Source organism: Notechis scutatus, chromosome 2 (genome assembly GCF_049901735.1).
Source record: "Notechis scutatus isolate UNSWTSFEM ecotype Mainland chromosome 2, rNotScu1.2, whole genome shotgun sequence".
In the NCBI taxonomy this organism is placed as follows: Eukaryota; Metazoa; Chordata; class Lepidosauria; order Squamata; family Elapidae; genus Notechis; species Notechis scutatus.
This window is the reverse complement of record NC_142010.1, coordinates 91,560,894-91,587,198: the sequence shown is the minus strand read 5'-3', so window position 1 is coordinate 91,587,198 and position 26,305 is coordinate 91,560,894. Positions and strand designations below refer to the sequence as shown.

Here is a 26,305-nt window from a genome sequence, read left to right as displayed (position 1 = left end):
AATGATAGTAACAGGTGACCGAAGGCTAAGGTTACTCGGTTTTCTGAACGTCATATTATTTGCAGCTGGGAATCACAAAATCTTGGTTGTGAGCCCATTTAAAGTCCATTAACTTTAAAGAAAGTTTTTGCTAGGTTCAGACTAGGGTTCCCTCGTTAGGAATGGGAAAGTTTTCATTTTGAGCTGTTCCTTTGTGAATACATATCCCATCCCACATATTCAGAGTGTATTGATAGAAAAAGAATGCATGTATACAGATGGAAAATCATATCGATTACTTCCAAGACAGAAGTTAAATGACATAAAGGCAAAGGTAAAGATTCCCCTCGCACATATGTGCTAGTCGTTTCTGGCTCTAGGGGGCGGTGCTCATCTCCATTACAAAGCCGAAGAGCCAGCACCGTCCGAAGAGACAGCACTGTGGTCATGTGGACAGCATGACTAAACGCCGAAGGTGCAGGGAACACCTTCCCACCAAAGGGGTCCCTATTTTTCTACTTGCATTTTTACATGCTTTTGAACTGCTAGGTTGGCAGAAGCTGAGATAAGTAATGGGAGCTCATTCCGTTATGGGGTGCTAGGGATTCCAACTGCTGAACTGCTGACCTTTCTGATCGACAAGCTCAGGGTCTTAGCCATTGAGCCACCACGTCCCTAAAAATGACATATACGTTAGTGTAATTACTGCCTGAAGTTCAAGCAGGAATAAAAATTAGCAGATATATACTGGTTGGGCAGGCACTTGTTTTACCACATCTTTTGCACAGACTTTCTTAAACAGACTCAGCAGCTTCCCATCTTGCAAAAATAGACATATTGCATCAAGGTAACTATATTCTTACTAACAGCTTTACAACCCAATTGACGGGCCACATTTGATGGAGCAGCGGATAAGGGTGGCAGTTTAAGGTGTCCCTACAGAGTTCCATCACTAATACTGTGGACTTCTCTTCAGTCATGATTCAAAGCAATCTCAGAAACATTAATAGAGACAATGCTGAATTGTCAACCACAAAAAGACACCTCTAGTCAACTTTCAAAGTGTGCTCTAATTCCATGAGCTTGGTTGAACATTAGATACAAAAATGTTACCTCTGTGTTGTCCAGAAAGCAGGCCACATTCTCTTTCAGATCAATTATAGCGGATGCCAATGACTGAAACTTTTCTTCCAGTTGATCAAACTCTTTATCCTCTGTCTAAAGATGAAAGAAAAGAAATTATATTTTGTCTGAAGACAACTTACAGGTAGTAAAAGATCAGTATTGAGCCATGATACAAAAGGAAATAGAATGCCACAAGTGACTACAGACTTCTTCTGTGAATGTCAATCGTACTGTTGGGAGAATTTCTCGGTTCCTTTCTTCTGAGCTGGGAAAGGAGACCACCATTAGCAAGGGAAGGGCAAGCACCCCTAAAATCAAGACACTGAGGCTATCAGTGTTCCAACTGAGGAACCCCCAACCAAAGCAAGCACGGCCGAGACGATCCAATCTCTTCATGCAAAACTTTAGTGAATACTTCACTTTGGCAAAGATGAGAGCAAAACCAGATCTAACTACTTCTTGTGCAAACCCATATAGTTAAAAGTTTAGATTCTCCCTCTCCTCCCCCCTCCCCCCATAAGACAGGTCACATTGTCCAATTGGGTCTCATGGCATTGTGATACAAAAGTCTTTTAGCTCTGGCAAACACCTGCTGAAGTGTCCTTGGTTCTCACATATGTCTTCTTGATGTCTGTATTCCATCTCTCCCTTCTCCCCCCCCATAGTTCATTGGCAAGCTGAGAAGAGATAAGAGTTGCAACAGCAAAAGTGCCTTTTTGAAGCTTGACAGAAGCTGATTTCTTGAAAAAGATCTCTCTCTATTGTCCCAAAACAATACAAGGTTTGACCACAGACTGATCCATCAGTAAGATTTTTACATAATTTTGAGTCCTTTGTGAAAGACACACAGGTGAGATATATGGTTTTATGACTGGAACAGGAAACATGGTGGCACAGGGGTCAGAGTGCAATACTGAAGACTACTCCTGCTGACTGTCGGCTGCCTGAAATTTGGCAGTTCAAATCTCACCAGGCTGAAGGTTGACTCAGACTTCCGAGGTTGGTAAAATGAGGAACCAAAATTGTTCAGGGCAATATGCTGACTCTGTAAATCACTTAGAGAGGGCTGTTAAAGCACTGTGAAGCAATATATAAGTCTAAGTGTTATTGCTACTGCTACATGGCTTTTACAGTTAGAGGAAATATTTTGCTTTTTCTCTCCCTGTCAGAAAAGTTCCTGACTAGGCACATGGTATAAAGAACATGGGCATAAATGTTAAACATTGATTGATTTCCAGTTGCCTGTCAGCGTTCTATTGCATTTAAAGAAACACTATATTTTACAAATGGAAACAGCATTTCTTTGACTCCAAATCAGAAGGCTGTTTAAAAAGGAGGTGGGAAGAGATCACAGACTTTTTAACTTCTATCAATACTTATAAATTTATGTTGTAAATGAATAGGCAAGAATGGTATGCAAAGTAAATATCTGCCATCTCTGGAGTTCCCAGAAATTATATTATTTCTGATAAATGCACACCCTGGATCGACAGGAAAGTCTAATGCAAGCATAGACTCTTCTACTGGATCTTGGAAGAGGCAAGAGACAAACCATTGGAAAATTACTTTGCAAAGAGAAGAGAGATGATTGAAAGAAATTTATTTCAGTAGGAAAAACTGATTTCACTAAATTTGCTTCGGTTCTTGAATTTTTTTCACTGCCCAAAGTTGAGAGTTAAAGAATATTACTCCAAGATATATTTCCATGCAGGCTTCCCAATGCCGTTAGAGATAAGCTAATTTTAAGCAGGGTCATCATACTTTATCTTCTACAAACAGGAACTAATGCTAAGACCAATATCTCAATTAGGGGTGTAATGAGGAGTGGAACATGCTCGGCATGCTTGCAGCACTACATAAATTACTACTCCTGTCATTACATGTGAAGGAATCATCCTCAGCCAGGTCACAAGCAGAAGTTGTTATGTGATCTCTTCCCAAAATGTGTCATGATCCATAAATGAAGCACATGAACTCTTAAAGACTGCAATGTGATCATCAACTGCTATCCATGAAGCAGCTTGTGGGCATCTTGAGGACATCAGTGTGAATGAGTTTCAGAAAAAAACTATTCTGCAATCTGCAACTCTTACACTGCAAAAGCATATGGACTACGCAATTCGATCAGGGCAAAGCAATAGACGCAATCTACATAGACTTCTGTAAAGCCTTTGATTCAGTGGTACATGACAAACTACTCCTAAAACTAAAATGTTATGGTATCTCTGGACAAGTGCATAACTGGATAGAAGCAAACAGATAACAAATGGTCAAAATTGGGAGCGTCCTATCAAATTCTGTACCTGTCAACAGTGGTGTCCCCCAAACAGTGTTCTAGGACCAACTCTCTTCATACTCTACATAAATGACCTCTGTGATCATATTAAGAGCAACTGAGTTCTCTTTGCTGACGATGTAAAGATATTCAACACCACAGACAATACTGCTATCCTTCAAAAAGACCTCGACTATGTATCAGAATGGTCAAGCAAATGGCAACTTCAAATCTCAACAAATAAATGCTCTGTCTTATATATTGGCAAAAAAAAATCAGAAAATAAAATACAGGCTGAATAGTCAAGACCTTGTTGATGATCCAAACTCTGTCAAGGATCTTGGAGTACTCATCTCTAATGATCTAAGTGCTAGAGCCCACTGTAACTACATAGCCAAAAAGGCATTAAGAGTTGTTAACCTAATCTTACGTAGCTTTTTCTCTGATAATATTACACTACTAACTACAGCATACAAAACATTTGCTAGAACAATATTCGGATCCAACTCATCAGTCTGGAACCCACATTATGTATCTGATATTAACACAGTTGAGAAAGTCCAGAAATATTTCACAAGAAGAGTTCTCCACTTCTCTACTTGTTGCAGAATACCTTATGCCACCAGACTCGAAATTCTAGACCTAGAAAACCTAGAACTACACCGCCTTCAGTCCAATCTAAGTATAGTATATAAAATTATACATTGCAATGTCCTACCTGTCAATGAATACTTCAGCTTCAATCATAACAACACAAGAGCAAACAATAGATACAAACTCAAGGTTAATCGTACCAAACTTGATTGCAGGAAATACGACTTCAGCAACAGAGTGGTCAATGTCTGGAATACTCTACCTGACTCTGTGGTTTCTTCCCCAAACCCCAAAAACTTTAACCTTAGACTTTCTACTATTGACCTCATCCCTTTTCTAAGAGGTCTGTAGGGGGCGTGCATAAGCGCACCAACATGTCTACCATCCCTGTCCTATTGTTTCTTTTATTTTTCTTATATGTATCCATGTATTCATAACTATGTTTTTACTTATACCTATTATCTTGTAAGCAATTGACAAACCAAATTAAATAAATAAAATTCAGTTGAATGGAATGGAAACTGTGGATGAGTTGAGGGGTCCTGGAGTCTACGTTTCCTAGAATTCTCAATCTCTATAACAGTACTGTTTATAGCAACAGCATTTAGACTTAAATACTGCTTCACAGTGCTTTACCGCCCTCTCTAAGTGGTTTACAGAGTCAGCGTATTGCCCCCAACAATCTGGGTCCTCATTTTACTGACCTGGGAAGGATGGAAGGCTGAGTCAACCATTATAAATCTCTCTTCATTATTCTTTGTCATTCCAGACCACTGCAGGACATTCAGTTCCAAGACATACAGCAAAATGACGTATACTTACCTTGGTCACAATCCCAGCTTCATGCATGAAGAGGCGGCTCAACCGTGCAGTCTTCTTGGCAATGGAGTGGGTATTTAGGCGGGCCAGACGTTCTCGCAGAGTCAGATACCCAGCCTTGTTATATTTATCTGCTGCTCTCAGTCCAAAAGAGGAGAGGAGGTGAGAAATGTAACAGAACAAGTTATAGAAGGCAGGAGGAAAAATTTCAGGGTATTTAATGATTCTTCAGTAGACGTAAGAAAAAAAATGCCATGGGAAAACTTAACTCCGACATCCCAAAGGTGCTTTTTCAAGAGGCAACTGGACTTTCTGGTTTTTCTTTGAAGATGTTTCACTTCTCATCCAAGAAGCTTCTTCAGCTCTGACTGAATGGTGGGGGATGGAAGGATTTGTACTCCTAGGCACTGATAGTTTGCTGCATTAATGGATGTTTGTTTGAGATGAGACCATCCAATGGAGAAGGACTGGGTTTGCAAGCAAATGAACCCCAAAACGACAAACACCCAAAATGCAACTGCATCTGAAAATAAAAGTGGTGGAATACTTTCAGGCATTTGGGGGATTTGTCGTTTTGGAGTTCATTTGCTTGAGAACCCAGTCCATCTCATTGGATGGTCTCATCTCAACCAAATGCCCATTAATGCATAAACTATCATTGCCTTGGTGTATAAATCCTTCCCTTCCCCACCATTGAGTCAGAGCTGAAGAAGCTTCTCGGATGAGAAGCAAAACATCTTCAAAGAAAAACCAGAAAGTCCAGTTGCCTCTTGAAAAAGTACCTTTCAGACAACCATGACATGGATGACTGAGAATCTCCAGAGATACTTAACTTTGATACATTTGGATACACTGATTAACAACAAGCTAAAAAAGCAATCAAATATAGGATCAAGAGGCTGCCTTGTAGCCATTGTCTCTTCAGCTAAAGAAGAGTATATAACAGATTTTCCTTTCCTGGGAATCCCCAAATTTAGTGAACCATAACTTTGGGGTACTTGGTGCTCTGAGCTTGGGTTATTTTCTTGCGGACATTTCATTACCCAACTAAGTAACATCATCAGTGCTAGACTGATGCTAGCATTGATGCCTAGCACTGATGGTGTTACCTATCAGATAATGAAATGTCTGCAAGAAAACAATCAAGGTCAGAGAGCATCAAGGGCCTCAAAGTTTAACCGTGAGCTACAAATATTCTCTTCTGTCAGAACCATAACTTCTATCATTTCTAGGACAGCATTCTGATTGAAAATGATGGGAACTGTTGTCCAACACATCTACCGTACTGGGGAGGCTCTGCTATAGCTATGCAAACAATTCTGACAAGACAGACCTAAAGATTGCTACATTATGACCATCTTGAAAGCTGACCTGTTTCCTATCCCTTAGTTTTAGTTCCGCTTTGAAGCTAAGTTCATTCTACAGAGGAATTATTGAGTCTGTCATCTGCACCTTTATAACTGTTTGGTTTGGTTCTGCAACCCAACAGGACAGACACAGACTTCAGAGGGTAATTAGGACTGCAGAAAAAACAATTACTACCCACCTGCCTTCAATCGAGGATCTGTATACTGCACGAGGCAAAAAAAAAGGCTGTGAAAATATTTACAGACCCCTCACATCTTGGACATAAACTGTTTCAACTCCTACCTTCAAAATGATGCTATAGAGCATTGCACACCAGAACAGACACAAGGACAGTTTTTTCCCCGAACACCATTACTCTGCTAAACAAATAATTCCCTCAGCACTGTCCAACTATTTACAAACTCTGCACTACTATTACTATTAATCTTCTCATCACTCCTTATCACCCATCCCCTCCCACTTGTGACTATATGATTGTAACTTTGTCGCTTGTATCCTTACGATTTATATTGACTGTTTCCTAGTATGATTTGATTGCTTATTGTACCCGATGACTATCATTAAGTGCTGTACCTTATGATTCTTGACTTTTGACAAATGTATCTTTTCTTTTATGTGCACTGAGAGCATTTGCACTAAGACAAATTCTTTCTGCATCCAATCACACTTGGCCAATAAAAAAGTCTATATTCTACATTCTATAATGCCTGGTTCCAATTCAATAATGTGTATTCCTCAGTGGTGGGATTCAAATTTTTTTACTACTGGTTCTGTGGGCGTGGCTTGGTGGGCGTGGCAGGGGGAGGATACTCTAAAATCTCCAGTCAGAGATGGGAGTTGCTGGTTCTCTGAACTACTCAAAATTTCCGCTACCGGTTCTCCAGAACTGGTGAGAACCTGCTGAATACCACCCCTGGTATTCCTCAGGCATGACTGGTCAACTCTCCCAAAGCAGATTATGCCTTCAAATGTATATTTCCTTTCCAAAGTGACTTCTCCATTGTTTGCATGTTTGGAAGTGCAGCAGGAAACATTTGTGCATGAATAATGTTGCCCATTGTGCTTTAAATCCAGAGCTATAAGTGGGTTGTAGCTGATTAATTTCCTACATTGCAAATGCTGACTCAGGAAACCGCTTGCTGTGCCAAATCACATTTTTAAAAGTACTTTCCCTTTATTTTTGTTTGCCATTATTAAACTTTCAATATCCCTAGCTAAACTCAAGGAAATAAGATCACAAAATCCTGCAAAAATACATCAAACATTCCATATAGCCAGCTTCAATTGACCCAGATATACCAGATTTCAATTTTCTGACAAATTATTGTAGGGGATTGAGTGCTGTTAGAAGTTGAAGGTTCCTGACATTCTGCAGTAGACATAGCCAGAGAAGATCAATCTTTCTTACCTATTTCCTTCCGCCTTTTATATTCATTGATATTGGCATTGACATCTGTCATAGCGGTGGCTGCAGCCTGCAGGGCTCCATAGGCACTGTCAGTGTCTGAAGTGCTTTCCACAATCTTCTGCAGCATCAGTGGGTATTTTGTGATTCGTTGCACTGGCATCACCAGGAAGAAGCTCAGGTTTGAAGCACCAGTGTGAGGCCTGACCAAGAAATGCAAAAGGAAATCAGTCAGAAAATGTTGGGTCCCCTCAAGCAAACAGCGCCATCTATTAGGACCCAGAAAGCATATTTTCTCTGTCATGGAGCTTGTTCTCTAGTCTGGAATAAGATCCTTCCCCCTCCCTGCCCAGAGATCCATATCAACTCCCTGTCCTGGCAATGTTTTAGAAAGCCTTCAAAATCTGGATTTTTTCCCCCCAGGTTTGTGGTGGGGTGCTTATGGAGCACAGTGGTGACGTTTTTGTTAGAAGCAGTGGGTTTGTGTAGATGCAGGAATTTTCCTACTGGTTTTCCTTGTTTTACTTCTTTTATTTTATGTAAGCTACCCAGAGTCATTTCGCAATGGGTGTCCTCTAACGCTCCTAAATAAAAAAACATCAGGATGTAAAGCGGCTTTAAATCGTTTCAGTCTTTCCGAATGGGAAACTGAATATTTCATATGTATTTAACAGAGAGGCAGGATTTGCATTTTACATGCCTATTTATTCATTTGATTTACATCTCCTTTTTCTTTGGCACACCTCAAGACAGTGTGCATAATAATTCTTTCCCCCAACCCGATGAGGTGGATTGGGGTGGGAAAGCGTGCCCAATCCAGTCATTCAATTGGCTCCCCTTGCCTAAAAGAAGACTAGAAATCCCATCTCCCAATTTCTAGTCCAATACTTTACCCACTATGTCAGATTGGTTATTTTTTTTATTTGAGCCTGCAAAACAAACCTCCCAAAACAAAACAAAATTCATGAATCAAATACAATAGCCGTCTTCCCTTTATAATATTCTAAAGTATCTTCTATATCCACTTGATAATCCACCTCCAATTGTTATGCTTGATTTCCAACAAAGTTAAGGTGTTTAACCTTTAAAGCCCAATGGTATGTTATGAGCATGCCACTGCCTGGAATATGGGCAATTCACCATCATGTGTGAAGATTACACATTAGCCTTGATTAACAATGCAGGCCTGATGGACAGATTCTTGCGATTGCTGCTGCTTTGTTAAGTTTGAAGGATTTTCCTGCAGCTGGGCTCTAGTTGGTAGTAGTGGCAGAAAGAAATGTGTAAGATGAGCTCCTTTGTATGAGCATCCTGTTTCAAAGAAGGTCAACAAGGTTTCTAAAAAGTTTATCAACAGATGAGATCTCAGCAAATGGTGCTCTATTGTTGTTGTTGTTATTATAATATCACATTGTTACATTAGTCAAGAGACCACAATGCTATTTCAAAGTAGTAGTTTGGTTGCCAATTTACCAGCTCTGTTGTAGGAGAGGCTCACATACTTCCCAGGGTGGGCCAAAGGAGGCGAGGTGGCTTTGCACCAGAAAGAAGGACAAGTAATTCTTCCTACAGCATCATCCAAGGCTCCCTCCCTTCCCTGGAGCCACCTTGCAAATGGGCACCACAACTGGGAAGGTTAAGAGCCAGCAGGAATCTGACTGTCTGTATGGAATACCAACTCATTTCCCCACCAAAGTGGTATCTATTTATCTACTTGCATAGAACATCTGTTAGGTGGACAGAAGTTGAGGCAGCTGACAGGAGCTCACCCCTCCCTGCAGTGCTAGGACTCAAACCACTAGAGCAGAGACCATCTCCAGCGTTATTAAGCAACTGAGCTTAATAACCGTGCCTCTGCTATTCTGTGACACTCCCTCTGGACATAATTGATTCAGTGTCTATGCAAAATTGTCTTTAATAGCTTTTGGAGATTGGCTTTTAATATTCAATCACTTTGCTTTGCTCACAGAGCATTACCATTTTTTTCATGGCACCTTCCATGGAAAATAATATCCACTAAAAAAGGAAATATGTTGTAGTTTGCACAATGCCTTTTTATTAGTACCCCAATCAAGCATCCTAAACAGTGTGGCTTTATTTAATCCCTTTAAAAACTTGTTTGGCCCAACGGCCACATTATCTGATAGCATTGAATTCTGTAAAGGACAAGATGCTTTGAATCTTGCCATGAATTCATGGAACATCACAATTGCAGGAAATTAATACAATCCAATAGAAATCCAGTGGATAGATGACGTATAGCTCATACTGTATTTGCAATTGTACTTGTTTCTCTGCTTTTAAACATGATATTTAGCAAAAGGCGTCTATGTTCAAAATTAAATACAAATGGCATGAGTAGAGTTGCTTCACATCCTACTGAGATTTGAACTCTCTGGTTTCGATATGTATGTGATTCATTTGGAAAAAGAGCTGTTATCTCTCACAGCTATGCTACCCCTACTAAAGTATCTGTTTTAGCAAGGTGAAGGGATGAAGTGACCCAAAGTGCACAGATGCTGTCTACCACTGACTGATATAACTGCCTCATTAAACCCAGGGTTGTGTTTCTTGAAAAGTAAAAATATTAGCATACTAAAAATCTGGGTTATATGATTGCCACCATCATAAAATATACTTACACAGTGGTAGTCAAGGTTTCCATGATTTCTTTTTGCAATCTTGGCTCCTTACTATAAATATCCAACAGTAAAAGAGCTTGCTCATAGTCTCCACAATAAAGTTTATAGACATTTTCCATTTCTGCTTTGAGCTCTTGGAATAAAGTGCCTACCACAACAAAATTATTAAACCATCAGAATGAAGACTCCCAAGACATATAAAAGCCTTAATGCATCATATTGTTCTTAAATCTCATTAATTAGTCTCACTTTCATGCAAGTATGAATATATGTATGCACATATATGTAAGTATATAAACACAGGAATAATTTTTCAGGCTGATAAAGAGTATACACATTTGAAGTACAATGGTACCTCAGTACCTCAGGTACTCAAGAAGAGATTGAACTGCCATTTGTCAGAAATGGTGTAGGGTCTCCTGCTTGGGTGGGGGATTGGACTAGATGACCTATAAGGTCCCTTCCAACTCTGATTATTTGTTATCAGTACTCATTGTTAACTGATTCTGGGAGGTATTATGAGGAGCAAAAACAATGAGTACCAAATAAATTTTTCCCATAAGGAATAATGTAATGAATCACAAGGTAGCCAGTATGGATAAGTTCTAGCTTGTGCATTGAGTACCAAACAAACAATGAGTTCCGTTTCACAACAACACACAATAAATACCAAATATGATGAGTTTCCAAGCAGTTGAGTACCAAGGTACCATCGTATAGCTGGCTAATTATGAAATTAAGAAGCTAACCCTTCACTATCGCCCCCAGGTCCTTGAATATACCACACCTCTCAAGGATATTAGCTCACATTTCAAAAGTGACAACTGAATACAACAGGCAGAATTTCCAAAGAATGGGATTGCAACTCTACTCTCCCTTGGATTCCTCCTTTGCCTGCTTCTTACTTACCCATCACAGTGCAAAACTCTTCTTATCGTTAGGTCTCATATGAAAGATTATATTAGCCTCACTTTACATGTCTCCTCCTTTATCTACTGTCTGTCACTACCCATTGTTTCTTTAAACTTTAAGATCCTCTGCTTATTTTACCCCTTAGCCATCCTATCTTTTCATCAAGTTCTCCAGCATTCTTCTTCTTCTTTCTCCACAGTATTCCCTGGAGTGCTTTGAAGATGCTTCACAGATGGCTTCCTAAATGTCCCCTTTTATGACTCATACCGTGCTGTCCCCAGAATCTGAACTCAAAAAATTAAAAATATCTAAGAAAAAAAAACATATTGGCTTCCATTTATTTAGCAAACACATTTTACTATTTTGGAGGTTAAACCATTTCTCTTTATTCCATAATTTGATGTACAATCTTGAAATAAGTATGCTTTTGGACAATATTAAAAGAACTGTTTTCTTCTGCTACAAATAATAAAAGTAATTCTGGAATGACAGAAACAGCTGATTAATATCAAGCTGATTAACATTAACACTTCTATCTTTTAACTTTTAAAAAGATAATATTGAATCCAGGTTTTAAGACATTAGGCTGTCTGATACTGCCTTGTAGTACTTGTGTCAAAGTTATCAAAGTACTCCTGTTATTATAATAGAATCTACACGATTGCTTTAATAACAACAGTATTTAAAAACTATGCAGTAGATATATCATTGTAGGTACTACCTACTGATATGAAAAAGTTGTCCTTGCCCCTCGTTCACAGAAGCTTCAAGTCCTTTCAACAAACGTTTGGAAACCTCCAGGATATCATCTATATTAGAGAACAATCCTTCCAAGTCAATTTCAGGCAGCTGAAATAGAGTAGTACAATGTTTCAGTTTCTCCTCTTAACCAGCATATGCTCCTATTCTACAAGACAAAGATAGTTACTACCTTGTTATCAGTGATATTTCTATTCCCACATTGCTATAACTGTATCCATTAAATATCTGTAGGTTGTGCATTCTGACAAATCCCTTTGTATTTTTGTAAGCAGCTGTATCATGCTGCTTTATTGATCTATGGATTCTTCAAGTGCAGAAGTTGCGAGCACGTTGTTGAAGAATGAATCCACAGAATACAACAGCTAGACAACCGGAAGAAACTTTCTCACAATAGGATCCAGTCATTTTAAACCATATCCCCAATCAGTCAAGGGTTCACCACCCTTACTTGATAAAGTATACATTAACAATTAATATACTTTCTTTCTCTTGCCTTAAACTTAATTTTCAAAGTATCCCCAGCTGAAGAATTTTCTCCCTATACTCTTATTTCTTACTATTCATTGAATGCTTAGTCAATTTTGGGACAAGCCACTGATGGTTACCATCCTTAATGCCTTAGTGTATTTCTATTTATACAAAACAGGATTCCCTGTTGTTTATCATAACTCAAGTGCTGATGATTACAGACCATCTCTCTTATTCTCACCTGTTTTTTCTGGAGGTGATGACGGATATCAAAAATGCAGAGCTGAAGGTTGTGCACATAGTTAGCTTCTGTAGTGATGAGCTCATCCACGGCCATTTGGTGATTCAGCTCTGGTTTGTCAGAAGATACCAGAGTTTCATAAATATGTTCATAGATATGTTCCTCATCCTCTGAAGTCACCTTGGATGGAGATTCTTCAGTGCTGTCATTTGCCATATTAAGAGCTACAAAGGCAGAATGAGAAGTTTCAATCATTGAACATATGAGCAATAGTCACGTCAATTCTTAGGCTGTATTTTAATGGGAATTCTCCCTTTTGTTTACTATTACATTTTGAAAATATAAGAGATAGCTAACATACACTGGCAACAGCTTATCAGTTGTAACCATTATTTATCATTCAAAAGGGATTTTCCAATAGCAAGAATTATATTGGCTAGTATTTATAATCTGTTGATAGTAAGCCACTTTGTAGGAAGGAATGAACATATATGTTGAGAACTGATTAATAAAATATAATAAATTGTTACATTACAATAATACAAACTTTTAACTACACCAGTCCCCACTTAATCCAAATTCTTCACTGATTAATAGATTTCCAATTTTTGTTATACACTTCGACATTTTGTTATAGCTACACATTGTATCTGGGTGATAACCTATGGTATAATTTGAAAAACCTTAATTGTTCTTAACTAGTTACTATGAAACTTTGAATTTAATTCTAAACAACTGTTTGGAATTCCCAGCAACTCCCCTTATTTATTAATAGGGGTTGGGGCAAGGAATGTAATATAGAAGTGAAACTATTTCTTTCTTCAATAGATTCCTGACTAAAAAGAGCCTCTTTCTGGCAGAGTTTTGACCATGTTGTGGTGCAAAATGAGATCACCCTTCCCCAAGAGATCCTTGCATTAATAAAGTTGTTCTCATGGCCTGCCTGACACTTTCACCCACATTAAATTTATCATTGCACCAATGAGAGAACAGATACCGTTAAGCAAAAACATGATTCGATGAGAAAAGACCAAGCCACTCCTTGTAAGTTTCTTTCATGTAAGCTTCATTCAAAGTGAAGTCATTTCACAGATTGATGTGAAAGGGGCTTTTAAATTTTGAGGAGTGTTCATTGACTCTTCCTGACATGATGACATCATACATAATTCTACATAGTGGCTGTCATCATCCACATAAAAGTTAAGCCTGGAATTAAAAGTGATCATACTGTGAATTAAAATATGGGAAAGCTGACCATGGTTGAGGGCACATAACATTTCTCAGTGATGTTTCTAAAGCATCTTGAACCATGCAAATCGCAGTTCTGTGACCTTGGATGAAATCATCATTTTAAAATCAATACAGAGGAAAAGATATTGCTGCTTGCCTGGAATAGTGAGATAACCTTTCAAACTATTTTAACTGATGGATTATTTTTTTTAATCTCAGCATTATTCAATTGAATGGTAAAATGCTTTATTTTCAGGGCATAATTCCATACAGTGCTTATCATTTTATACAGCATTATCAAATTATCACTGCCTAATTTTTTTAATGTAGTTGTTAATTTCCTTAGTACATTTAAATCAAAAAGGTGTATATCGAATGATATACACACAGGATAAGCAAACAGAAGTCACTTGCTTGACATAGTTTTATAGTCTCAGAAATGATGATGTGCAAAACTTGACAAATTCAGTTCTTTGTACTTTCATCATCTACTATATTCTAACCCTTAATTTATTATTAATTACTGCATCAATGAGTGACCAAAATTCTCATCCCAATTGCCATCATAAAACAAAGACATCCTGTAGCAGACCTACATTTTTTAAAAAATTAAAAGTTGACTAATAGAAAATACAAAATAAAACAATAATTAAAAACACAAGCATATCTCAACAATCACAAATATAAATTTTAAAATGCTAATTATGTAATGTTTGTTTTAAATGGCATCCATTTAAGAGGCTAAATAATAGAAAAACTTGGGTCCTTGTCTAACTGTACAGACCTTCATTGCATAAGAAACAAAAAATGGGGGTAAAGACATTGATCAGTTTCTTTTTACAAGTTAAACAAAAAAAAGTTTTGACTTACTTTCAGGACTGATTTATGGTGGCATTTATTTTCATGGACACAAACCTACTTTAGCAAATAAATACATGACCTGTTGCTGTCAGATGACAAGCACAGAAGGAGGAAGAAATGATATATGTTCACTTATATAGAGTCTTTACAGCAAGGTTGAATGCAGAATACTTTTTTACATTAATAATAGAAGTAAAACACAAGATTGTTCCATACTCCTCTCTGCTGTCCTTCAGATTGTTCTCTCTCCCACTTCAGTTTCAAGGCAAGTGGGCATCTTGCCAAAGCATTGATTGAGCTGTGGTTATCCAATTTTTTTTTTTAATGGAATATTTCAAGAATTGTTTTGATACGTTTTCAAGATTTTGTGACATTATGTTACTAAGCAGAAAGAAATCTAGAAAAATCTCCAGAATCTCAATGTTTCTTGCCAATCTCACAGGACTTGACAGTTCTGAAAAGGATCGTACTGACCCAGATGGAACTATTGCACAACCTGGGCTCCTCCTAAAGTCTTAGCTCAAGCTTAAAGGATAACCATGGTTAGAAGGGCATTTGCACAATTACATTTTGTGTACCAATTGTGCACATTTCTGGATCAGAAGGTTTTGCTCCCGGTTACTTCCCTTCTGAATTACTGCCTATATGTTCTACATCACATAGAAATTGCAGCTAGCCCAGCTAGTTCAAAATGTGATAGTATGTGTAGTTATGGGTATGCCTTAGCAATAGGAATTTCATTTAGCCTTATATACCGCTCCATAGGGCTTTACAGCCCTCTCTGAGTGGTTTACAGAGTCAGCATATTGCCCCCAACAATCTGGGTCCTTGGAAAGATAGAAAGATGAACCAACCTTGAACCAGTCAGGATTGAACTCCTGGCAGTGGGTAGAGTTTGCTTGCAATACTATATTCTAACCACTGTGCGCTATCATGGCTCCTTGCAATAATGAGCAGCTTATGAACTACTCTGGCTCTCAGTAGGTTTCTGAGTAAATTCAAGATGCTGGTTATTTTATATAATGCTTTTCATGGCACAGAATTGGGTTATCCATCTGTCTCTGCTTCTGGTCCCCTTAATTAAGCAATGTTACCTGATGGAACCAAAGAAACATGGCTTTTCTATTGCCATGCCTACTCTGGGACCCTGACTCTGATGACTTTCCATAAGGCATTAAAAACTTGATCCTTCCATGGGCATTGGGCCAGGATGTTTATGAATCCATTTTTCAGGGGTTGTGGATATGTGCAGTGCCTCTGGCATGATGTTTCTTTGAGAGGGGTCTGTTGATGTTTTTATTCTTATTTTAACTGTCATTTGCTAGTCAGAGTCATATTTCAAGTTGGAGGGCATAAAAATCAAATTAAATAAATCAATAAAGCCACTGTAATGACTCTTTAAAAAATAAAATCACAACCAAGGGAGCAATATTCCTTTAGAGACTTTCCATGACTAAAAGGTGCCTCTATTTGCTTCTGTATTTCCTCCTGGGTCTCCAGCAGAAGCTACTAATGTCTGAGAATGTCTCTTGCAAATAGCACTGAATTCCACCTACATGCTGTCAACCCATTTGTGCCTAAAGAGGGAAGTAAGGCTTGAGCAGCTAAGGCAGGATGTGGACTACACAAGCATCAGATACCTAATTAGGTTATTATGGAAAAAGAGTTGGTATTTCAATTACTTTTTGCCTTTTTAAACTACTATGGCTCTATTTATTCATTGCTCCTTTTCAAATTTCTTTTAGCTGAATACCCAACTCAATATATGTGAAAGCACTACAATGTAAAACGATGCCTCATATTTGAAGGTCATCTGTAGAGCCAGCAGAACACTATGGCAAAATGCCATTGCATTTCCACATTTCCAGGGCATTTATTGAGGAATGGAAGAAGTGTAATCCCCATTTCTGAAGTAACTCCTATCCTAGATTAGGATTGAGTTTCAGCAGCACTGTGAGAAGGTAAGATGCCTATGTTATCCTTGTCAGCCAGACCCCTCACCAATCATGACCCATCATTGAATCCCATGCAATAGAACTGTTAGGGATAACATGGTTACCTAACTTAGTTTGGGTAAAATAATATATATAGACTATGATTGTGTGTGTCATTTTAAATGCAGACCATGTATTTTGGATTGTAAAATCACCATAAGAGGGAGCAAGAGAGCTCACTGTTTGCTGGCTTTTACTGGATTGCTGACAATGATGGATTGATGGTGATAACTGCGTGTTTTCCTTGCTATTACTGAACGAAGAAAAGAGGTTTGATTTTCTTCATATCTCTACTGCAAAAAGAGATATATTACTGGACTGATAATTTGTAAGTTTACTGACCTCTTTTTCGACACTGGACTTTGCTAATGAATAATCCCCGGACCAACTGAACTAAGTGTATGATATATGGACTGTTTGACTATGCTATAACTCTTACTGGAATAAAAACTATTTAACTGGCACAGTGTATCTGTTTTACTGAGTGTAAGCTACAACAACGTTTATCTCACATATCTGCCTGCCTGCCTGACTGCCGTTGCACATTTTGCTAGGGTGTATATCCCTAACAAGAACCATGATGGTGAACCTATGGTGCGGGTGCCGGAAGTGGCACGCAGAGCCACTTCTGCCAGCATGCAAGAGGTCTCCCAGAAAAGCCCCACTGTGCATGCACACGTGCCGCCCACGCTACAGCTGATTGTCGGTATCTGGAGTGCATGCGCGGGGCGTGGGGGTGTGGGAAACACGCATGCATATGCAGAGACGTGCGGTGGGCGAAGGGGCTCACACACATGCACAGGGGTCATGGGGGGGCCTGCGTGCATAGCCTCTAGGTGCTGGCATGCGAGCACACACGTGCAAGTGTGCATGCAATTTTCAGCACAGGAGCCCAAAAAGGTTAGCCACCACTGTAATAGAACAAAAGATCACTTACTTTTCTGCCCATATTGACACTTGGGTTAAAACTGGCTGGGGTTTCCCTTTAGGAAATTGGCAAATATCCACAACTCAATCAAAACTATAGACAATTCCCTCAAAATATGGAAACACAGTGAGAGTACCAGCTGCGCTTTAACTGCAACGTGCGACATTTAATGCAAGCATGTGATATGTCAATAACAAAGAACAAGAACAAAAGAGGGAATTACAAAAGAAAAACCGATTGCAATTCAGTCACAAGCAGTTCCTACAATGACGCTTACGAAGGCGAAACTGGTGTAGTTGTTTAGGATGCTGGCCTAGAAACCAGGAAACTGAGTTCTAGTCTAAGCATGAAAAATCAGCCAGGTGATTTTGAATCAATCAGTCTCTCTTAGCCCAATTCACTTCACAGAGTTGTTGTTGTGAGGAAAATTGAAGGAATAAGGAGTATCATGTATGGTTGCTGCCTTAAGTTACTTAAGTAACAAAGAAGGCAGGATTGAAAACATCTACCCACAACCCCCACCCAAATCCATATAGCAACCACAGAATAATTATTAAGAGCTATGAGAAAGATAAATGCCTCACCAACACAGATTCCCCTCTTCTATAAGTTCTCAGAAGTATTGCAATACCAGTGAACAGTATCAGCCTGTACAATGAAAGCTAACAATGAAATAAGGCTGCAAATTCCTCCCATGTCCTGCTTCCTGTTTTCTCCTTCTCCCATCTCCTGTTGCAAACTCTTTCCCCCTGTTCTCCTCTGCCGTTTCCTGCTCCCCCCACATGTAAAGAAAGCCCTCACTTGTCCGCAACAAGGATCATCTGAGCATGGAGTGGAGTCCCTCATAATCAAACATGGGTGTCTGATTCTCTTATCATTCCACTTTGTCACAGAGGTGTGGCTCTCGTTTTACAATAGGAAAAAGATTGCTCCTGTTTAACATATACCTCACTTCCTGAAAGAAAGCTTGCCCAGGAATCAAATTCCCTCAGATTTCCTGCCTCTCAGTCCCACAGTTTAAATGAATCTCTGCCTTGTTATTGTTTGGGATCCCTCTTTCTTGGAAAGCAGCCGGTGATCGTTGTAAAAATATGGTCTTTGGGCTCCTTTCTTCCACAGGCAAACAGTCCGTGACAATCACAAACTTCTGGCTCAAGGCTTAAAAACAGTCAAGAACACTATATCTGTTTTAAAATGGAAACCTTTTATTTTTATTTTTCATCTGTCATCCCTGAAGGAGACTCGCTGGAAGATTATTGTGAAGCACACACATGTTGTTTGCGACAGAAAGTAGTGAATAATGCTCATTGAAAAAGTATATTTCTCCTTCTATTGTTCTATTTCCTTCCAGATGGCAGAAAATTAGAGGAACTTGAGTCAGATAAAGAAAGTTGTTATTGAATTCTGTTTAATTGTTTCAAATGAAAAGAAAGCACTCTAAAATCAGAATCATACCATCAAGATCAGGCTTTTGAAACAAGAAAATCAAGAGTTTTCAATTTGGGATAAAACAGATGAGTTGTTTATTTAAATGTTAAATATGTGACAAATAATATTATTGATCGTTAAAAATGTAGGTGTTTGAAGTTTTAGAGTATGATACAAGGTTTTTTTTAATGTTAATGGGTAGACTAACATCGAATAGTTTTTCCAAGATGGCACATATATTTCTGCTTTCATCAGATATTTTTCTCATTAGTCTCAAATGTGCTGTTGTTTCTTGTAAATCAGGGTTTTGTTACAGATAAACTAGCAAGCTCAATACAGAACAGTTTACTTGTTTAATGAAAATATGTGGAAAGAAGTTCACACTAAAGACTTTAGAAAAAGCAAACTTTTCCTTCAAATGTAAAGTACAGCTTTAACAGATTGAAAACATGCAAGGTTTTTTGGACAGAAGCCAAACTTCTGGACGATACAATTCTACCCTGTATAATAGGAAAGCGTTCTAGAGAAAACAGGAATTTTCATCTATTTGCCAGTTGCTAACAAAAGGCAGGGTGCATTGCTGTGTTTGGGGTATGATAAAGAAGGAGTGGGCATATTTGAGCCTAGAACGTATCAGTTCATCAAAAGATAGAAGATGCCACTCCAGGAAGAAAACAATGTGTAACAGCCAGGAGATGAATATTTGTGGGAAGAACAGAAAGAAGCATAGGAGCTAAGAGCTATGTGCAAGCGAAGGAAAAACAGTCTATAGTCTGAGATAAAGGGGAAAATTTACTTCCAAGTGATTCACCAATTTGGAATTTTCAAGAAAGAGAGACAGTGAGAGAAACAAATCTACAACATGAGTCAGCAGACTAAAAAAAATACTTTGTCCACAGATTGGGAAAAGAAAATTGAAAGTGAAACCAGTTTAAGAAAAGGGGAAAAGTATCAACAGCACTTAAATGCAGTGTCAAAAATAAAAGTAAAGATTTTAACTCATTTATTTATGAAAGAAACTTATATGCATCTTTATGTATCTGGTATTGTCACAATGACAATAAAAATGTAAAAGAAACTATTTTAAAAATAACGTCCACACACCCTCCAAAAAACAACAGCATAACAAGATCATTTGACCTCAGGCCACAAAGTTAAGAGGAATTATGGGGAAAAAATTCTATAAGTAAACAGGCTTATATGAAACTATCTCGACTGCAGGAAATTACTGTGTTTCTCACAAAATAAGGCCTGGCCTTATTTATTTTTGAGCCCCGAAAAAATGGCTAGGACGTCTTTTGGGGGGTGAATTAATTCCCCCCCCGCACCAGCGCCGTCTCCAACAACAGCATCTGAGTTGCTCCCGCTTTTCCCCTATCCCCGTAACAACAGGGGGAAAAAACATTTTGAGGTACCTGGGAGCGCCACGTGCTGTGTTTTGGTTTAATCCCAAGTGGGCGTGAGAAGAGCCGAGCGAGTATCTCTGCTCCTGCTACCCTTGGTGCTCCAGCCTCAGGCTCTGCAAATTAGCAAAAGTCCCGGTGCGCAGCCCGTTCCTGCATCCCAAGTGCCCAGGCCGAGCTGCAGCTGTCCCTCTCTTACCAGCGCCGTCTCCAATAACAGCAGCAGCGGTGGGAAGCCGCTTCTCAGGTGGGGGAGCCGCCTCCTTAACTTCCACGGTTCCTGCCGCTGCTGCTGCCGCTGTTATTGGAGACAGCGCTGGTGAGAGAGGGACAGCTGCAGCTCGGCCTGGGCGCTTGGAATGCAGGAACGGGCTGTGCACTGGGACTTTTGCGAACTTGCAGAGTCTGAGGCTGGAGCACCAAGGGTAGGAGCAGCAGAGATGCTCACTCGGCTCTTCTCACGCCCACCAGCCGCTTGGGATTAAACCAAAACGCAGCACGTGGCGTTCCCAGGTACCTCAAAATGTTTTATTTTCCTGTTGTTACGGGGACGGGGGAAAAGAGGGAGCAACTCAGACACTGTTGTTGGAGACGGCACTGGCGAGAGAGGCGCCAGCACCGGTGGGAACCGTGGAAGCTACGAAGGCCTGAGAAGCGGCTGAAACGCTGCCAGACATCCACACCGAAGCCGCCCGCCTGCTGACCCAGGTAAGGGAGGGGTAAGGGAGCCCTCTGTGCTCCATGATTGGCTGTTAGGAGCGGCTGATGGTGAGGCGTAGCTGCCCGCGGGGCACTCCTAATGGCAAGTTCCCCCCCCTTCCCCCCACAATTTCGCATGTTTTAAACTAGGCCTAAATTTGGGGGGAGGGGCTTAATTTCATTTTATGCCTAGAAAACATGCTGGGTCTTCCTATGGTGGGGGGCGTATTGTTGGAGAAACATGGTAGTATAAGATAGGGTTGTTTATGTTAGTGACATATTACCTGTGCATCTTTGAAGCAACACATAGGATACTTCAAGGGGGAAATCTGTACCAACATGTCTGTCGTTCCTTTCCAGATATCTGAACAGGATATGCTAACTTTTTAATATTTGTATATACATTTATTGGAGAGGAAAGGATCAGAAGTCAGTAAACACACACCAAGAAATTGGGAGGTATGTGCTAGCACCAGCTGTTTGCCTACAATGCTTGCTGTGGAGAGCAGTTAGGAGGCAAAAGACTTCAGGGTATAATTGATTAATGTCTTGCCAATTGTTAACTTGCTGTTAGCACTGTTGCTGTTAGGACACTGTTTCTCAACCTCAGCAACTTTTAAGGTGTGTGGACTTCAGCTTCCAGAATTCCCCAGCCAGATGCTGGAAAAGTCTGAAAGTTGAGGTCCACACATCTTAAAGTTGCTGAAGTTGAGAAATATTGTATTAGGAAAGCACTGCACAGAAAAAGGGCTCAGTTAGATACTCAAAAAGCCAGACAATATTTGATTTTTAAGACTATGCCTTCTGGGTGGAGGACATGGGAGCAAAAAAGAGGACATGTCCTCCATCCCAAACTGAACCCACAATAAAGCAATTATTAGAGCTCTTGTGAGCTCAGTATAACTGTATACTGGTCCCTATATGGCCATGCTTTGTTAAAGTGTTGGAAAAATTATCCTTCTGGGTTCAGTTCCAAGTGGGGAAAAAGACACTGGAAACATGGAGGTTGCTTGGAAAAAAAAGTTTAATGGTGGACAGGCTGGGTGAAGGAAAAAGGCGATCAGATGCTTCCAGATGTTGGGTGAAGAAAAATAAAAGGGGCAAGATGCTGAAAGTGCCCTAGTCTTATACCCTCTGTTGGGCCTCACCTTAGTGCTTCCTGTTCCTGTGTAAGAAATATATCCCATTGACTGTCAGACTCCCAGGGGGTGGGGGTCTTAGCTAACTTTGTAGGCTTTGTGTCCCATGCTTGTTTGTGCTGGCTGGTGTAATTTTTCCTACTTTTGTTATGATCATGGCTTTTAGTGGGATTGCAAATGAAGGCAAATACATGTGTCCTGGGATAATGTTGCAGGATCCAAACTCAGTCGCCTGGACCAGAGGTTTATTCTTCCAGGCTGTCAGACTCATATAGATCACTTCACAATGCTTTTACGGCCCTCTCTAAGCAGTTTATAGAGTCAGCATATTGCCCCCAACAATCTGGGTCCTCATTTTACTGACCTCGGAAGGATGGAAGGCTGAGTCAACCTTAAGCTGGTGAGTTTTGAACAGCCAAATTACAGGCAGTCAGCAGAAGTAGCCTGCAGAAGTAGCCTGCAGTACTGCATTCTAACCACTGCACCACCGCAACTCAGAAGTGTCAAAAATGTATGCATTGGGCTGTTCTATGTGTAGTATTTATATGATACTTGACTGTGTGTGACTTATAGTTGGTAATTGGGGTGTTAATGGCCAGCTATTAAGACGTGGCATTCCTGAAAGTTGGGAGACGGAGTTTCAGACTTTGATTCATCAAAGATTGCCTACTCTACTGATAGTATCTGGGGAAACTATTCACTGAGTGCAAGGATATAATTGTAGTAAGAGCAGATTTCTGTAACATTTTCAGTTAATAGAGTAACTTTTCTGAATGCTTGCCTGCATTCAGCAATGGGCTAAAAGAGAGATTTAAAAAAGGAGTCTGAATCCAGGAAAGATTAGGGTGCTTAGCAGAATATCAAAGTTTCAGAAAAGTAATTCTGAATGGAATTATGCTATCCTACAAGAAGCTGAAACACAGCTGAGGATGCATCTGGATCTGAAGCTTGTTCGCTTTTTCATTTTTCAAATTGAAAGAATGTCCAGGATCATTTTTTGATTAGCTGTGGCTGATATGCCACATTCATCCTTAAAATGATTTTGGAACTATGGCATAGCACACACCAGTGAAGTATGCAACCTCCAAGATTAGACTATTACGATATTTTCTTCTTAGGACTGTCCTTGTATCTAATCTGGAAATTTCAGATGTTATAGAACTCATCAGTTAGAGTGGTTTCTGGAAGAGCTCAAAGATACATTATAGTTATTCTACAAGCAGTAGTGCCAATTTCTTCGGTGTAAAATGCTACATATTGGAGCCAGGTTACAAGTGTAAAATGCTACATCTTAGAGCCAGATTACTAGAGAAGAATTCACTTGCCCTATAATTCTTCGCCTTCTTTTCTTTGAGGTTATCTGAAGTGGTTTGTCTAAAATTACTATGGTCAATTTTTACAGAAAGTCATGATTAAGTTATCTCTAAAGCCAAACTAGTTCTTCAAAATGCAGTTCTTAGTTGAGAGAGTAACTTTTTTGAGTTTAATTGAAACAACCAAGAGTCCTTAAAACAGAATTTTATAACATATCTATAATTCAGTCTCTGAATTTATTTATTAGTACTTCTTTCTTTCTTTATTGATTAGCCTTTGGGCCAGACCAAAGTGCAAAGTTCCAGAAATAAATTATTACAAAAAATTGATAAAAGCAATTTAAAATGGAATTGGAATAGCTAATCAATAAAGAAAGAAAGAAGTTATTTATTAGTAATAACTTGCCAAGAAACAAATAAAAATTCATAAAAGAAACACACTAATTTGGATTGCTAATAATAATCATAATATAAAATAAGAAAAAATACTTTCTTTTGTAGAGATACAAAAGAAAGGATGTGAATTTTTTAAAAAACTGTGATTTGAGGATTAGAAAAAAGAGATATAAAGCTATTAAGTCTACATTACAATTCAAAGTGATAGTTTTGCTGTAACTTTCTTATATCAGAGGAATTCTGCAACTTGTACTTTTTTCAGTGCTGTTGTAACTTTGAATGGTCACAAAATGAACTGTTGTAAATTGAGGATTACCACACAAGTATACACATATATAAAAGTGTGTGCATATTTATATACAACTGAAAAATTAATTCTGGGCCTATCACTGGCTATGTAGCTACAAACCAACTTTCTACAGTATATCTAGCATACATATTTTTAAAACTCTAAATCCTGTTGCAAGCACAACAGTAAATAATGAAAGAAAGCTGGGTATTTTACCAGGAATCATATGAAAGTACAGTAGAGATTAGCATATAGGAAAAAAAAATGTAGTACAACTTCAGTAGGATTGTAACACTTCAAAGTGTCCATGAGAACTTACTGACATTAACAACAAGAAGGCCAAAATCTCTGCCTGCAAATATTTATGACCTGTAACAAAAACCTCCTCCACACAGACACTTCTCCCCCTCCCAAATATCTATATTCTGACTGTTCTTAATAATGAGGAGCCATGAAAATAGGCCTTCACTAATGAATTGTCAAATCCAGCAGCAGAACTCTAACACATAGTCCTTCTAAACATGTAAACACCATAGATGCACTGCCCAGGAAAAATTGCATCCAGACATGTTTGGTTTCCTTTATTTCCATGCCTCCCTCTTGTGCCTTATGTTATTAATAGTGGCAGGACAACAAACAAACTTTACCCAATGCCAGTGGGCACAATGTCATGTCTCAACTTGCACTTGCTTAATTTCTACTTCTTCAATGCAATTGTCAGAACGTTAATGGTGGAAAAACTGAATAGATTGATGAAAATCATGGAAAGAGCAGCCTCCTTTCCCCCTCAATTCTTCCTGACCTTGTTATCTCCCGAAGATGGTGGAATGAGAAGAATTTACAATGTGTTTATGTAACCTTTCCATTCACCTAGGCAAGAATAGAAACCTACCGGGTGTTGATAAATGGCTATCCTGTAGATTTTGCTAAGTATACATCTGATTGACCTGCTGAGTTGGAAAATATTTTCATACTACCAGCAAAACACTTTTTCTCTTCTGGCTTATTAATTCTTACCTGCGAATTAGCCCAGAGCTTCAAGCTTGTTCAAGCTGCTGTGCTGCTCTTTAAAGGAGTTAATGATAAACCCCCGTGCTCTACTTGTGACGTAGGCTGAAGGCCCAGCCCCCTCAGCTAAGTGCATGTGGGCTGTTTACTGCAGAAGTACGCTGTGTCAGCGGAGAGTTTCTGTTCTGTACAGTACACTCCCTATGCAGCTAAACGCAGCCAAGGCAACCAATTCTGTGGCAGCTGGCCAGCTCTGGAGCTTGCTGGATGAAAATGGAAGGTGGCCTGCCAGGGAATCAATAACCAGGGATAATTGGAGACAGGGGGAACAGGGTAAGGTCAAAGAACTTTCAACGCTGAAAGAACTTTCACTTCAACGCCCAAAGAACTTCCACTGCCTCTTCGCTAACAAGCAGCCCTCAGCTTGCTCCAGGCACAACATCCATGGACAGCTTTCTTTGCTTTTATGGACAAAAGGGGGTTTCTGACAGCTGCGAGCAAGCAAACTGTGTGGCATAAATCTCCTTACAAATATAAATGGGTTGTATTATTTCTGCCATGGCTAACTGTGGGGGAGGGACACATAATCTCTCTCCTAGAACTGCTTCCTGAGCATTTAGTGATTACTCCTTTTTTTGTCTGTACCATAATAGCCCTAAATCGAAAGAGTTTTGATTGAGAAGGTATACAAATTATTCCAGTAGAAGTGGTAAGGTTTATGCTTATTACATTTTCATATCTTTATAATCTTGCTCCAAGGCAGAGGAGCTGAAAAAAGAAGCAAACAGACCAGTTTCTCAGCTTGATGATACATCTCTCTCTCTCTCTCTCTCTCTCTCTTTCTCTCTCTCTCTCTCTGTGTGTGTGTGTGTGTGTGTGAGTGAATGAGTGCACGAGCTAAAGCCTTGGAATTCCTACCATATCATATCCTCAAAATCACCCTGGAGGATTAAGAAACTTCAGATATTATCAACAATAGCTTATTGTACACGCCAGGCTCTTAGCAGCATTTCAGTTTAAATGGATC

At 39.3% G+C, this 26,305-nt stretch overlaps 1 protein-coding gene across 3 annotated transcripts in view; it reads right to left on the bottom strand.

Annotated features, from left to right (window-relative positions):
- The window catches only part of ARHGEF37 (Rho guanine nucleotide exchange factor 37), a 65,391-nt gene that overhangs the window by 26,301 nt on the left and 12,785 nt on the right, over positions 1 to 26,305 (bottom strand). The window contains exons 1-7 of one of the 3 annotated variants that reach the window (XM_026688421.2): positions 25,288 to 25,415; positions 12,591 to 12,814; positions 11,845 to 11,968; positions 10,208 to 10,355; positions 7,569 to 7,768; positions 4,796 to 4,926; positions 1,093 to 1,197 (exon numbers count right to left, since the gene is read on the bottom strand). In XM_026688421.2, the coding sequence (XP_026544206.2) occupies positions 1,093 to 1,197; positions 4,796 to 4,926; positions 7,569 to 7,768; positions 10,208 to 10,355; positions 11,845 to 11,968; positions 12,591 to 12,806 (924 nt within the window). In that variant the 5' untranslated portion in view covers positions 12,807 to 12,814; positions 25,288 to 25,415. Of the gene's footprint in view, positions 1 to 1,092; positions 1,198 to 4,795; positions 4,927 to 7,568; positions 7,769 to 10,207; positions 10,356 to 11,844; positions 11,969 to 12,590; positions 12,815 to 18,187; positions 18,495 to 25,287; positions 25,416 to 26,305 lie in introns of those variants that run through there. The other 2 variants (XM_087955468.1, XM_026688429.2) reach the window with 2 other exon arrangements.